General features: G+C 38.7%; 1 protein-coding gene across 4 annotated transcripts in view; it reads left to right on the top strand.

The window, feature by feature from the left end:
• Positions 1-4,611: 4,611 nt before the first annotated feature.
• ntrk1 (neurotrophic tyrosine kinase, receptor, type 1) overlaps positions 4,612-14,442 on the top strand; it is a 70,526-nt gene continuing 60,695 nt past the window's right edge. For 2 of the 4 annotated variants that reach the window (XM_074683040.1, XM_074683038.1), the window contains exons 1-2: positions 4,612-4,679; positions 5,565-5,690. In XM_074683040.1, the coding sequence (XP_074539141.1) occupies positions 5,614-5,690 (77 nt within the window). In that variant the 5' untranslated portion in view covers positions 4,612-4,679; positions 5,565-5,613. The other 2 variants (XM_074683039.1, XM_074683041.1) reach the window with 2 other exon arrangements.

Genomic DNA, 14,442 nt, shown 5'->3' with positions numbered 1-14,442 from the left:
AAAGGGTTGATTTTTACTTTTGCTTACTGTGAGGAGAAGAGCCTGGGCTGCATCTGGTCACAGAACTTGTGTTTCAGTGTTCCACATTAGTTGTTTCCTGGTGTACAGACCGGCGAGGAAGACTGTGATTAGAGAAGAAAGCTTTTTTTTCGGCTCAGCTGAATGGTTGTGCGTACACTGTGAAAGCAAAATAGCGGTGAAATCACGGTTATTAAAGAGAAAATGTTGCAGATGGCTTCTCAGAAAAGCACATATGTACAGTTCTCCTCACGCACACATCAGGGATTGTCAAGCTCGTTCCTGTAAACGGCTACATAAGATAACACACCGTTAATGAAGACATGTTCGGACAGTAACATCACAAACATGATGTAATTGTTCAGGTTGTTTTTCTCCAGCAGCTGGATCCACTGTACTCCATGTTGTTCTTTATTTTCCTCTAATAACTCTCAGCACCACAGAACGAGAGCAGTACACGATTATGATGTTCCCACGATGCATTTGTTTTTATGATTCAATCAACATCAGACCATCTCGCAGCTTGTTGGCGACCTGCAGCAGGTTTCTTCTGTCTGAGAGCATTTTTATGTTGTGCTCTTTCTGCACGTGTCACCTCACCACGGGTGGGTTGGACCCAAACTCTGGAATTTCTGCGGGTGCGATCTGTTTTAAGGAAATTAAAGCTGTTTCGTTTTCAGGGTTCCTACAGCATAAGGAAAGTTAAATTCAAGACATTTTAAGAATTTTTAACGCCATTTGAAATGAAATTCAAGACCAACTTCACAAACACAAATGGAAAATGAACCACATCAATAACATAGGGTTAGTGTTGAGGCAAAGCCAGAGCAGGAGCTAACCTTTGCCCCTTTGACAACTGGGAAGATGGCAGAGGCAGACACTGAAAACTAGTTTTTGAGTTTTGACCATGGGGCATCATTGCGTCGACTCCATTATTCAAATTTTCTTGCTTTGAGTAAAGCGTTGGACTGAAGCTGCCTGATCTCACATTTCCTACTTAAACTCTGCATCTTCTTCAAGCTAGCATTAAGACTTTAGACCATAAAGTTAGTAAGCAGTTAGGCAGGAGCGCTTCTCCTTCAAGGAAAGATACGTCATTAAGTGGCGAGCCAGCCAGGAGGGTTTCGAGCCAATCAAAAAGTTCAAAGTTTAAGTTTTCATCTAGGAGGTCTCCAAGCCAAAAGGCACCTAATGGACGAGATCTGTACCAGTTCCACAGATACAAAGTGCGCCAAATTTCAAGGTAAGCAGACCTTTTCTTTCTGCTAACAATTTGTAAAAATGTCAGGGAAACAGTGTCAGAAGCCTCGCCCAAGGTGGGACATTTGACCTGTTATGATGTGGCTTAGCCCTAAAAGAACCTAGTAATTAATTTTACAAAAGAATCTTGAAATTCATTTCATGAAAGAACGTGGTATATTTGGTTGAACAGGAAAGATACGTCATTAGGAACAATTAATAGAGTCCCAGCTGCAACCACATCAGTGTTTGTTGGTTCCACTGTCCTGATTGCATGATGTTACCATGACAGTCAGTTGGTAAATTATTTAAAAAAATCACTTGAGACTATTAGCATTCATGCTAAGATGTGTTGGTACTTTTAAAGACTTTTAAAGATTAATTCTAGACATTTTCAGGCCATTTGAGGCCTTGTTTTAGATTCATACATTAAATGCCTTGTAAGACTTTTTAAGGATCAGCGGGAACCCTGTTTTTTCCACAAAATCTAGCCACTATCGATGAGTGTTTCTGCACAGTGAACTGATCCTGTGTGTAGGTCTCTGATTTAAAGACACTGGTTTAAAGTGCTGTAAGGACCATCTGATGCTGATTACAGTGTAGCGTAGTGTTTTTCCAGTATGTAGCCTCTGTTTCTACAAATATCTGGTAGAAATTTTGTTTAAATTGCATCTTTAGAAACAAATGTGATGGGAAAAAAGTTGACGCGTTCAATACTTGTTCTTCCCACTGTTTATTTTTGTTTCTGTAGAGAATCTGACCTGACCAAGGATACTGAGAACAAAGATTCAGAAATAAATTTTAATGCTGATAATCTCATTTTAAGTTGTGGGTTGTGAACACGTAAATCTAGGTAAAGCTAACCCTAACCATTTCAAGATCACAGTTTTATATTTTTTGCATTAACATTTTCCAGCGGACACAGTAATAGCCTTAATCTTGCTACTTCAGCTTGTGTTGTATTAAATAAGGTATATAAAAAAATCAGACGAAATTATAAAAAAAGCTTGAAATTGTTCTGAACCCTTTAACTCTCTTCATAATTCATGTCTCTGAGCTGCAGAAAGCTTTTCCATAAACCTTTTCACCTAAAATAGAAACGGATGCAGAACATGCATGAGTCACATGTGCCAAAGATGTGTCTTACGTATACTTTAGGCTGTTCTGGAAATTTTCTGAATGTGCGCATACAAATAATGACGATGATGATTCATGTAGACCACATTTGACTCTCCTGGTGTGTGTGTAGAAGGACTTCTGATTATCAAACGTTTTTTTTCTGGCCAAATAATCACCCGGCAGTTGTAAAGATAAAGAAAAAATGAGTTATTTACGTTATATACTGAATTCAGAAAAACTCAGTTTGCCGTGTGGTCTCTTCGCAGTGATACAGGAGCTGTGTTGTTTTTGCTCCGGCAGCCTGAACTGCAGAGCATGAGATGAATAGAGGGTTATATGGCCATGTATTGTGTATAAAGTGGCACTTTACTCTCATTTTTCAATTAGGATAATGGAGGGCAGCTCTTTATAAACATGGATATGAGCTGAGATGTGGCTGCTGGGAGGGAGATGGAGGGAGATGGAGGGAGATGGAGGGAGATGGAGGGAGACAGTCAAACAAAGAGAGGGGAAAGGAAGACATGTGCAGCCTGTTACACGCTTTATTTTACATTTTTCATTTTACAACAAATTATTTTCTTTCTTTTTGTTTTATATCTTTATCAGTGAGTAAATTAGTGTCTTTGTTTAAATGTCAAGATGGGGCTGTAACAGAGGAAGTGAGTCATCCTGTTGACTTGAACATGCAGTTTATACAATTACACATTTAAATCTTTCTCTAAAGCAGCAGCAGGCATATACAGGTTTCCCTAGTACCATTTTAACCTTAAAGCAATCACACCGCAAATAAATTAACACGTTATAAAAATTAACCCTAGATTAACTCATTGGCTGCCATCCTTTTTCAGAGCATCGTAAACAATCTTTTAAGACCAAAATAATATTGTTTTCTCTGACTGTGCATCCATCTCAGGCGCTCCATCCTTTGATCTTCTCCATGATCTCAGTCGTCTTTTCTCTTTCTCTCTGAACTACCATGACACATCCTCAGTTGGAGCGTGAGCTGCCTGAACTTTTCTGACTTGCAGCGTCTCGCTATGTCTCTGTCATCTCACATCTTCTCCTCATATCCATGCTGAGCTCTCATCCAAAGAGCGCACCGCTCTCACCCACAGTAGTTTAAGAGCAGGATTTTGATTGACAAGCTCCTCCAAGCTTACTTCTAGACGCCGTTGCAATCGATCTATAGACGTCTATAGACATCAATGGCAGAAAACATGAATATTTTATTATTGGTCAGTTGAAAAAAGTGGATTTACAAATATTCTTTTCTTCGTGTATTCATTTGATTAGTCATGCACCACAGTTTTGTAATGTGCTAGAATTCAGATTCTTTATTTGAGGACCTTAAGCAGATATGAGATGAAATTGTGATTAATTAGATTAATTAATTACAAATCCTGTAATTAATTGGATTATTTTTTAATCACTAGTTAAGCACTAGTTTTGTATGTTGATTCATATTTGAGAAATAAAAAAACAAAAGCAAACCGGGACTTTTTTTTTTTTTTTTTAACAAACTTTTTGATCACGCTTGATTTTGTATTTGTGATGCTATCTTGAGTTTCCTGGTTTATTCCTTGTGATTTTTGTCTTGTGTTTCTTGTATTTAAGTTATTCTTATTTTCTGTTTTTCCTGTTCTCTATAGCCCTTATTCCTGATAGTTTTGGTTTGTCTCTTGTCATATGTGGGTCTTATGTCTCTTCTCAGTGTTTCTGTGTTTTTCATCTTGTCACTGTCTTCAGTATTCCTGTGTTTTTGGTTTAGGACATGTCCACACGTAGCCGGGTATTTGGGAAATCACATATATTTTTACATATTTACACCTGTCGTCCACATGAAACCACTGCTTTACGTCACTACAAACAATGTTTTCTGAAAACTCCGGCCAAAGTACAGATTTTACAAAACTCCGGTTTCATGGTTTCGTGTGCACAGCTGAATGATGAGGGGTTAATTCTGATTGGCTGGCACAGGATTTATGTCAGGTAAACACTGCCTATTATGGGTTTGGTGTGCTTGGAGCCGCACTCGCTGGCGAATTTACCCGCTCTGTGTGGACAAAAGTATTTTTCAAACGAACAAGGTGTGGACATGGCCTAATATTCCAGTGTTTTTGGTTTATTCCTCCTTCCTGGCCTTGTGTTTCCTCCCTGGTTGATTGCTCCTCATGTGTTTCACCTGTGTCTTGTTTCACACCTGTGTCTTGTTTCACACCTGTGTTTGATTGCTCTCTTGTCTATTAGCTTGAGTTCATTGTAGCCAGTCACTGTGTGTTTCGTGTCTCCTGGTTCCATCTGTGGTAAGAGTTTTCTAGTGTTTATTTTCTCTTTCGTAAGAGTTTGTTAATTTCTGGATTTTTAGTTTAGTTAATAAGCTTTTTGTTTTAATCAAGGGGCAACATCAGGTTAGTAAAATGAAGCCTATGCAGAAGTGCAGCTTGGGTCTAAAACGCTGATTTCACTGTCACACACTGTACGGTGAGTGAATTTTTTTTCTAACTCCATGGTTTAGAAGTTATTAGGATCGTTTGATTGTCCAATCAGAGACACAGCTCAGGTCACATGACTGCCCACTCATCCCAATTAGTTTTCTCACCAGATGTTTTTACGTGATGTGAAACAGACATCTGCAGAAACTTTCAGAGATTTTTCTTCTTCCCTTTCATTTCTTTGATTCATGGACATACATACATGATGAGGCTGTTGTCTCATATTAGCTTATGGGCTTTCAGATTTGTTTTTTTGTTGTTTTTTTGGCTTAAAATTAGGCTCAATATCTGTTCTTGATTTCAGTATCCATCATCTTTGTTGCTGCTTGTATGGTAAAACTAAAATTGGGCTCTGGTTATCAAGTTTTCCCATTTTAAACTCGTGACAATTTGTGACAACTATTTTGTTCCTGCCAATATTAACTTCTTTTAAAGCTACCTCTTTTCCTTTTAACCAGATTTTATTCAGGTCAGACAGAAGTAGATTTGATAAGAACTGAGCTCAACCTTTCGTATCAGTCTGAGAGAGACAAAAATAAGTAAATTCTTATTTATTATCCTTCCATCTCCTCACCGCCTGGCAGGTCTTAAAGTACCAACCTTTAGCAGAAACTGTGTTGGAAGGAATAACTGACACATGGTGCTGCTGTTAAAAACATAAAAGGTTTGAACCATACATTGAATATTCTTCTGTAGGAGGCCGAACCTCAGGAGCTGCTGTCACTCAGCCTTGGCACTCGCCTGAATGTGCTCGAGTGCTCCCACAGAACGGCTTCAGACGGAGATTGAGGGAGAAATGAAAAGAATGGAGCTTGATCCAAGGTAAGGTATCAGCAGCCTTGAATTAAAACCTCAAAATGAACCATAAGTGTTGTTATTGAACATACAAAAGTGTTGCCCATGTTGGTCCATCACCAACTGATTAAACTGTTTAAAGCAAGTTCAAGTCAATATTGAAATGTTCATTCAGAAGAAAATAATAGTATATGGTTAGATTATGACCACAGCCATCAGTTATTTTGTTTTTTGATCCATTTATAATCAAAAAGTTGAAAACTTTGACTTTTAATCCACTTCCTGTTCACTTAACTACGCTACAAATAGAGATTATAAAGTTGATTGTCACATTTCAAATAAAAGTGGCACAAAACCACAAATAAATAAATTACCTCATCACTTTGCATCCTGGGAATAGATGTCTTGGGCCTTGTCCACACATAGCCAGATATTTTTTAAAAACAAATATTGCCCCCTTGTTTGTTTTTTAAAATACTAATGTCCACACGAAGCGGAAAATCTGCCGGTAAGTACAGATCGAAGCATTTCAAACCCATATTTGTCAGTGTTTTCCAGACGTAAAACCTGTGCCAGCCAATCAGAAACCATGTAACCCAAATATTCTAAAACCTTTACTTTGACCAGAGTTTAAAAAAAAAAAATTGTTCTTGGGGACGGAAAAACTACTGTTTTATGTAAACAACAGGTGTAAATGTATAATTTGTGGTTTCCCAGATACAGATACCTGGCTACGTGTGGACATGGCCTTGAACAAAGCAAAAGTATTAGCAACAGTAGGCGATGGTGCTCATGGGAAGCAGTACATATTCTGGCCACAGGTGTCACTGTAATCAACGTCAATCTGGTAAGATTTGCTACAAGCACAGGCTGGGTTATGCTTTCCACACGAACATGACACAAGGAATCAGTACGAGAGAACGGGTGTGGCTTTTATACCTTTCATCAAAACACTCCGTGAGGTATCTGTTACCAAACTGTGGGGGGCACTGTATAACAAACAAATATCTAAAACAGTGCTAAACCAAAGTAGAGGAAGCTGTTTAAACTGTTTGCAGCAAAAGAAAAATTCTACAATTTCTCCCTTTTTTCTGCTGAGTTGTTCATCGAATCGTTGTTATGGTGATCTCTGTATGATAAATCATACAAACGTGCTTTACACTAGAAGCTCCTGGCACGCGTCTCCGTGTGGTATCAAGAAATTTTCGAAGATGTAGCACCTAGAAATCCTTTGCTTTAAAAGGACTGAAAGAGAGGGCGTATTCAGACCTGGACTGTTTGGTCCACTTTAAACGGACCAGGGTTTGTTTCCCAGGCTGGTGCAGACTTTTCACGCAGGTGTGAATAGACAAACGAACCCTGGTGCAGACCAAACAACCGGACCACCGAGACCCACTTTTTGAGGTGGTCTCGGTCTGCTTCCAAACGAACTCTGGTGCGGTTCCTGGTTCTCCGGTGCAGGTCTGAATACAAACCAAGGTCCATCCGAACTAACTACAGGATACATGCGCCTTTTGGGTCTATAAAGCCACCGTGACCTAACCGTGTTTGGTTCATACCTGATCCTCTGTCTTCTGTTTAGCCACACTGTTGCTAGCATGTTGTGGGTCAGGACACACAGAGCATAGCGTCTCCTCGCTGCGCGCATTTGTCTTCACTGTTCCAAAATTGTAAACGGTGTTGTTAAGCCTGCTTTGAAGGAGCTGCTCTTGAAACTGAAAATGATTTTGCTCTAATAAGAGCACAAACACACATGTTTACCTCCATTTCCTGTCTGTATTCTGTGTGCCGCCCTTTGTCAGTGCTGTCCAATGAGAGCACTGATCGTCACACACGTGGATGTGTTTACAGAATATAGTCTACTTGCAAAAAGTACAATATGAATACGAACCGCACCAAAGGAAAAAAATAAAGTCCGCTTTTGGTCCGGACCAAACAAGTGGACCAAAGGACTTTTCTGATCTGAATACAGCCTTAGGCTGTTAAAATGATGTCAATCACCTGCATGAAGCCGTTCAGACCTTGTGGCTGTGTCAAGCATTAACCAAACTCGAGGTTGCAACAACAAATTAGGCCATGTCCAAACGTAGCTGGATAATTGGGAAACTGCATATACTTTTATACAAACAAAACTGCAGCGTTACTTCACTAAAAACGATGTTTTCTGAAAACTCCAAAGTGAAGATTTTGGGAAACTCTGGTTTTATGGTTTCGTGTAGACACTGGGAAACAGAGTTTTCTGTCTCAAACGTCACCGTGGAAGGATGGGGGCTCATTCTGATTGGCTGGCAGGGGTTTTGCACATAGACCATTAAAAAAATGGACATCACTTTGCCTGACTCAAAGTGAGGTGCTCCCCCTGGTGGCTGGCTGCAGTATAGGTCAAAAAATCCATCTCTCCAGTCATTCTAGATGGGCTGTGGTCAAACTTTGAAAAATAAATACACCCAGAAATGTTTCTCACGTCAGATTGTTGTGATGATTTGAAGATATCATTTGGCTGCCTTGTGGTCAAGTCCTAATTTTTCTGAAAAGTTTTGTTTTTATTAGTCATAAGAGGTTAAAAACGAGGCTTCACGTCACGTTTAATGATAATTGACAGCTGCTGTTCTTGTGTATACTATGGTTTTACATTTGTAAAACACTGACAAATAAGGGTTTGAAATGCCTCAATCTGCTATTTGTTTTTGAAAATACCTGGCTAATTATGGATATGGCCTTAGTTAATTGTGTTTTGGAGGGCAAAACACAATAGAGGTGAGAAATAAGAATGAAAACAAAGGAAAGATACGTAATTTAATCAATCAGTACGTCTCTTAAGATGGGAGGGAAGAGGACAGAGGTATTGTGATATTGTTGTTTGTTAGCTCCTAAGCTAACTGCTGCTGTCCCACCCCCTGTTTCTCACCACAACCCGTCCTCAGGTTTCTGCTCATCTGCATGAGCCCCCCCAAGGCCTCTGGTGTCCACAGCCTGGCTGCTAATGAGGGGCTGAGACAGGCCGATCCGGTTACACACTCCAACACACGTATAAAACTACTCTAGCCCCTTCTCGCTCATTGATTTGGGTTTACCCCTGTGAGTTGCACACCCACACACACAAGTGCACGTTTACAAGAGAGATTTTCAGGCACATGCGCACAAGTTGAGCATGTGTGAGTGTCGATCATCGCGCTACAGATGCAAATGAAAAATAAGACGGGTGCTGGTTGGGTTGGGTAATGTAAAAAAAAAAAAAAAGGGAGTAGAAGTGATGAAGAATTTGAGACGGCTACACCCAACACCGCTGTTTTGCTGGGTGGTGTATCGATCAGGGAGGAGAGGATTTTGTCTGACAAAGAGCGGCTTTGGGGCTGTGATGTCCAGATCTGGAGATAAAGAAACAGCAGCATGTACAGGCTCAGAGTCCCCTCTCTGTATCTTGTTCCATCAGCTTGTCCCGATGTTTGTTTTTGTCTCTTCAGGGTCTCATCTGATAAGAGACACAGGACATGTGGATACAGTGTGGTGTTGACATGACGGGGGAGGAGCAGACGTGTGTTTTTCACTCCTTATATATGAAAAATAATGGCGACATTTGCTTTTCTAAACCTTGATGCTAATCATGATCTCCACGTTCATTTAAAGGTTGCTAATGGTGATCCTGATGAATACATTAATATCATGTTCTGTACATGAGTCAACGTCCAGCAGCTCAGTCTACAGACTAACATGGCAGCTCCGTGCATTTACGGCTTTCAGTGTAAGAGCATTTCCTTGTCCCTGGTCCAAAAGAGCTTTTACTCACCACCTCTCCGTCTTCCTCTTCCTCTCCCTCTAATGCTCGACTTATATATAAAATTGATTGATTATTGTTTAAGGTTCTGACCGGCGTGCAGCTTGTCTTGGCTCTTCTTTACTGTGAGTGTTTAACCCACTTACGACTCTGTCACATTTATTCCACACAGAAAAGATGGAATGCTCCTTTAATTCTGTAAGACTTGAAAGATGTAGTAAGACACGAAAATGTTCTCCACTAGGGGGCGATATGAGGAAAATATGTCAGGATGTTTTTATGTCAGGATCAGGATCTGGAGAATTAATTTTCATACTTAGACTATTTGGACCTGCAAACATGAATAAAGGAAGGAAGGGGGAAAGCAAGGGAAGAAGAAAAGGAGAAAGAAAAAGAAGGAAGGAGAGAGAAAAAGAAGGAAGGAGAAAGGAATCGAAAGAAGAGAGGAGAGAGACGAAAAGAAAAGAAGGACAAAGAAAAGGAGGAATGAAAGGGAGAAAGAGGAAAACAAAAGGGGGAATGAAGATAGGAAGAAGGAAGGAAGGAGAATGTTAAGGAGGAATGGAAGGGAGGAAGCAAGGGATGGATAGGAAAGAAAATAAGGAAGGAGAAAGAATAAAAAAGGGAAGGCAGGAGAAAGAAAGAAGGAAGGAGGAGGAAAAGGAAGGGAGGAGACAGAGGGAGGAATAAATGGGAGAATGAAGAAAAGGAAGAAAGGAGAAAGGAATCCAAGGGAGAAATAATAAAGACACAAAGGGAGGAGGGAAGGAGAAAGAAGGAAGGAAAGTAGGAAAGAGGAGAAGAGGAAAGGAAAGACAAAAAAAGGGAATGAATGGGAGAATGAGGAAAAGTAAATAAGGAGGAAAAATAAATAAGGAAGGAAGGTGGAAGGAAGGAAGGAAGGAAGGAAGGAAGGACAGAGAAAGATAAGGAGGAATGAAATGGAGGAAGCAAGGGAGGGAAAAGAAAAGAAGGAAGGAGAAAGAATAAAGAAAGGAAGGAAGATAGAAAGAAGGAAGGAAGAAAGGAATGAGGAAAAAGGAAAAGTAGAAAAAAGGGGGGAAGCAAGGGAGGAAAAGAAAAGGAAGGTGAAAGAAATGATGGATGAAGGAAGGAATTAAAGAAGAAGGAAAGAAGGTGGAGAAAAGTAAGGATCGAAAGGAAGAAAAGGTAATGAAGCTAGGAAGAAAGAAAGGTATGAAAGTTAAAGGAAGGGAGGAACAAATGTATGAGGGAAGGAAGAGAAGGAAGGAAGGAAGGGAAGGGGGTAAAAAAAAGTTAGCCTCACGTTCTTGATTTTTTATTTTTGCTCCATTCCATAACTTTAATCTGGTCTCGTGTCCTCTGATGTGTTTTCTGAACTCTCACATTTTCCCATCATGATAAAGACAATAATTTGAAGACGTCAGCTGGAAGAGTTGACAGTTGAGTGTCTGCTGAATGAACAGAGCTTTAGCTTTAGAGTGGACTTTGCACAGTCCAGATGAAGTTCAGTGAGACTTAACAAATATAATTTGGCTTAGTGCACTCCCTTGACAGAAAATGTAAGTGTTTAGAAAAAGTGATGCCAGCTGGTGCAGTGATGTGGAGTTAGTGTGTTTTCAGACAACAGCAGAGCTCTGCTGCATGATGAACTCTGCTACGTTCATCATGGATTCAGTGTCTGCCTGGGATCACATCTTCTATCATATTATCTCTGTGTAGTCACTGATTCTTTGCATTGCACACATGCATGTTTGCCTGATATGGAGAGGAAATGTGCGTCACATGTTGGAGATACGGCTGCTAACATGGTAAAGTCAAATCACAGGATGTTACAACCTCTGCGTCTGTCCTTCTCTGTGGAGATCTCAGCCCTGTATTTATCTGTAATGTGACAGGGAGAGATTAATTTAAAAGCCAAGTGTCGCAATTAACCCCTTGTATGGCCATCAATCAACATAATGCATAAAAAGAGTAATCTAATTAAATACCCAGAGAGAAATGAGGCCGTAATTATCCGTCAAATGTCTGCCGCGACAAAACCAGGTTAGGTAGAAAATTGTCACATTGCTCGTGGGAAACAAGGTTGTCTCTGCATTCATTGTGCAGATTGGAATAAGGAGAAAGATGACAAAAATGAGTCTTATTTGGGTAAAGAAACCAGCAGACAAAAGACAGAATGCAATTATACTTCGTACAGCAATTTATGCTGGGATACGTAATCGCTTTCACCCGAACAGATTTTGAAAAACAGCTCTATTTATCAAAAACAGAACATTTTTCTGTTGTTTATCATCGTCTAAGAATAAGTGTCATATTTTTCAGCTTTGTCCCTCTCAAGTGGAACGCTTCATATCCTGCGTGATACTCTCTGTCATTGTTTAAAGCAGCCACATTACAATAGATGCTTTATCGTCCGCTCTGTAAAGTTAGCATGGTGCTCTTGAGGAAGCTGATGAGTGCATCTGAATGATTTGATTGGTTATTGTTTATAAGAAGTTATTGTGTTTCTTACGTTTAAGATGAGGATCTTTGAAGGAGATGTTTTTGTTCCAGTTTTCAAAGTTTTTAGCAATTGAATGAAAGTTAATCAAAGGAAGTAAAATGTTTTTTTCCTCATCTTGTGAGTTGATGTAAAGCAGCTGCGATTGACGTCACCTGTTTGTTTCTGGAGCAGAGTTTTAAAGCTCAACAAGGATAATCGTCAAATTAAAAATATTGACCCAACAGAGCAATGGGATGACTCGGCAAGAGGTAAAATAAGTGGACTTGAAATGGTACATGAGAGCCCTGACTTAAAGCGACAGTGTGTCCACTTCATAAGCTATATAATACATGGACATAGTTTCTGTGACATCATCCATTTATTTCTGATAACACATTTTGGAGCCTAATATCAACATTTTGGGAATGCTGAATTGAACCTGTCCGTCAAGTCAGCCATCCCCCTTTAATTCTTTAACTTGCAGCTCAACCCTTTGGAGGACCAAATTTGGAATCACTATATCTCAATGAAAACCTATAATAATAATAATAATAATAATAATAATAATAATAATAATAATAATAATAATAATAATAATAATAACAAAAAATAATAAAAATAATAATAATGTTATTATTATTATTATTATTATTATTATTATTATTATTAATGAATTTATTTAATATTATTCATTTATTTTGTTGTGTTTCAAAGAGCAGTGCTCAAGAAACATAAAATATTTTTCTTAACTGACTTTTTTTTCTCTTTTTTCATGGCTGTAAAAATTAAATTCCCAAAGAATTAAATAGACTTCCCTTGCATTTAAAAATGAAAATTCAAGGGTTAAACGGAGTGAAACCCCTTGGAATACCAGTTTTAACTTTATCTACATAAAAATATGTTGAACTGAAAAAATATGACTGGGTTGTCGCCACAGCTTGAAACATTTTTTTTTTTTTTAAATTGTTTTTATTTTTTCATCTTTTTTTGTTGTTGTTGTTTCAGAGATCAGTGCTCCAGTACCATAATTTCTTTTTATTTATTTATTTTTTTAATTTACTTTTTTTTTCTCTTTTGTACTTTTTGGATGTAACATTAAATTGTTAAAAAAAAAATAAAAATAAAAATTGTATTATTTGCATTTGAAAAATGAATTAAAAGGAGTGGACGTTACAGGAGTATGGTCAAAACTCATAATTTTAAAAATCTTCAGAGATAATGAAATTAAAAGAATTCACCCCATGAGGTTTTAACAGAAAAATGAGCTTTTCAGACTAGAACAGCTTGTTGAACCAGGCTGTAAACATGTTTTATAATGCTTTTAAATCAGCTTTTTGTTAAGGAGTGTGTATGTGATTTCCAGTGTTTATGTAGCCAGCCTCTAGTGGACACTTGAGGAACTGCAGTTTTTAGCATTTCTGCATAGACGTAATATTTTCAAGGATAAAACAAATGTTAAGTAAGTCAAAATACAATTAAAAGAGGAAGTTTAACATCTGAACTAAACTGACTTCAGAAAAGGATGAAGAAGAGATAACTTTAATAATCAATCAGAGAAATGAACCAAATGCCTGCTAGGTTATCCTTCATGTTGACCATTACTTCTCTGAGTACAGCTTCTCATCAAGTGCTTCCTCTTTGAACTGATCAGTCTAAGCTCTCTGACACTTTTTCTGAGGATAAGTGTCCCGTCCCTCCGCTCTTTTTGCTGAGCTAAGACGAAGGAAAAGGGGCGTAAAAGGAAGAGTAATTAAGCCACCAGATAATCCTGACGACGGCAGCAAAAAACGGCGATTCAGCTTATGGCCAGTAATTGTGGTCAGGACACTTTGACCTTACTCATGTGCAGAGTGACTAAGAGGGATGGGGGTGGGGCACAAATATTAGTCCCAGGGGTGTAACGCGTCTCTGTTCATGTAAAGAACATGTATCTAATAGGTGGTCTGGGTCTCTGTAGCAGGTTCAGGATTAGAGGCTCTGTTTGAGACGCTGTCAGAGCTCAGAGTCAGTTTCATTTTGTTCAAAAGCTCGCTTTGTGTATCTGTTTTTTTTACTCTTTGCATACTTTCTAATCTAAATCAACCACAAACATCTCCTTTGTGCCCGTATTTTCATGTCCCACTGAAACCGTGCTACAGGTGGAAGTGAATGCTCTTACTTTAACAGCTCATTGTGACGTGCAGCTGGTTTGGTATTCAGGAGGTGACACTTGTGAAAAAGTGGCGTTAATCAAATTATTAAACCAAACTGAAATTCATTTTTCATGAAGATAATCAGACAAAAGTATCCTGAAAATTCATAATTTCTGTCACATTTTGGCATCATATTCTTCTCACAACCTTGATTTCAGAGAATAATGCTGCAAGTTGAAAAAAAAGCCTTTAAAATTATCAACAAGGACTCTCACTTCAGATTATGTGAAAAGAGATTTAGGATGAGATGATATAAGGGGATTGTGAGACAAAACAGTGAAAATAGAATAGAAGAGACGTAAGAAGAGCAGACTCTTATTTTATGTTTTTCTTTCTGTTTTTGAT

This window comes from Halichoeres trimaculatus, unplaced genomic scaffold (genome assembly GCF_033239565.1).
Source record: "Halichoeres trimaculatus isolate MK-OKI-2021-1 unplaced genomic scaffold, fHalTri1.1 fHalTri1_scaffold_12, whole genome shotgun sequence".
Classification (NCBI taxonomy): domain Eukaryota; kingdom Metazoa; phylum Chordata; class Actinopteri; order Labriformes; family Labridae; genus Halichoeres; species Halichoeres trimaculatus.
This window is presented reverse-complemented; position numbering and strand designations above follow the sequence as displayed.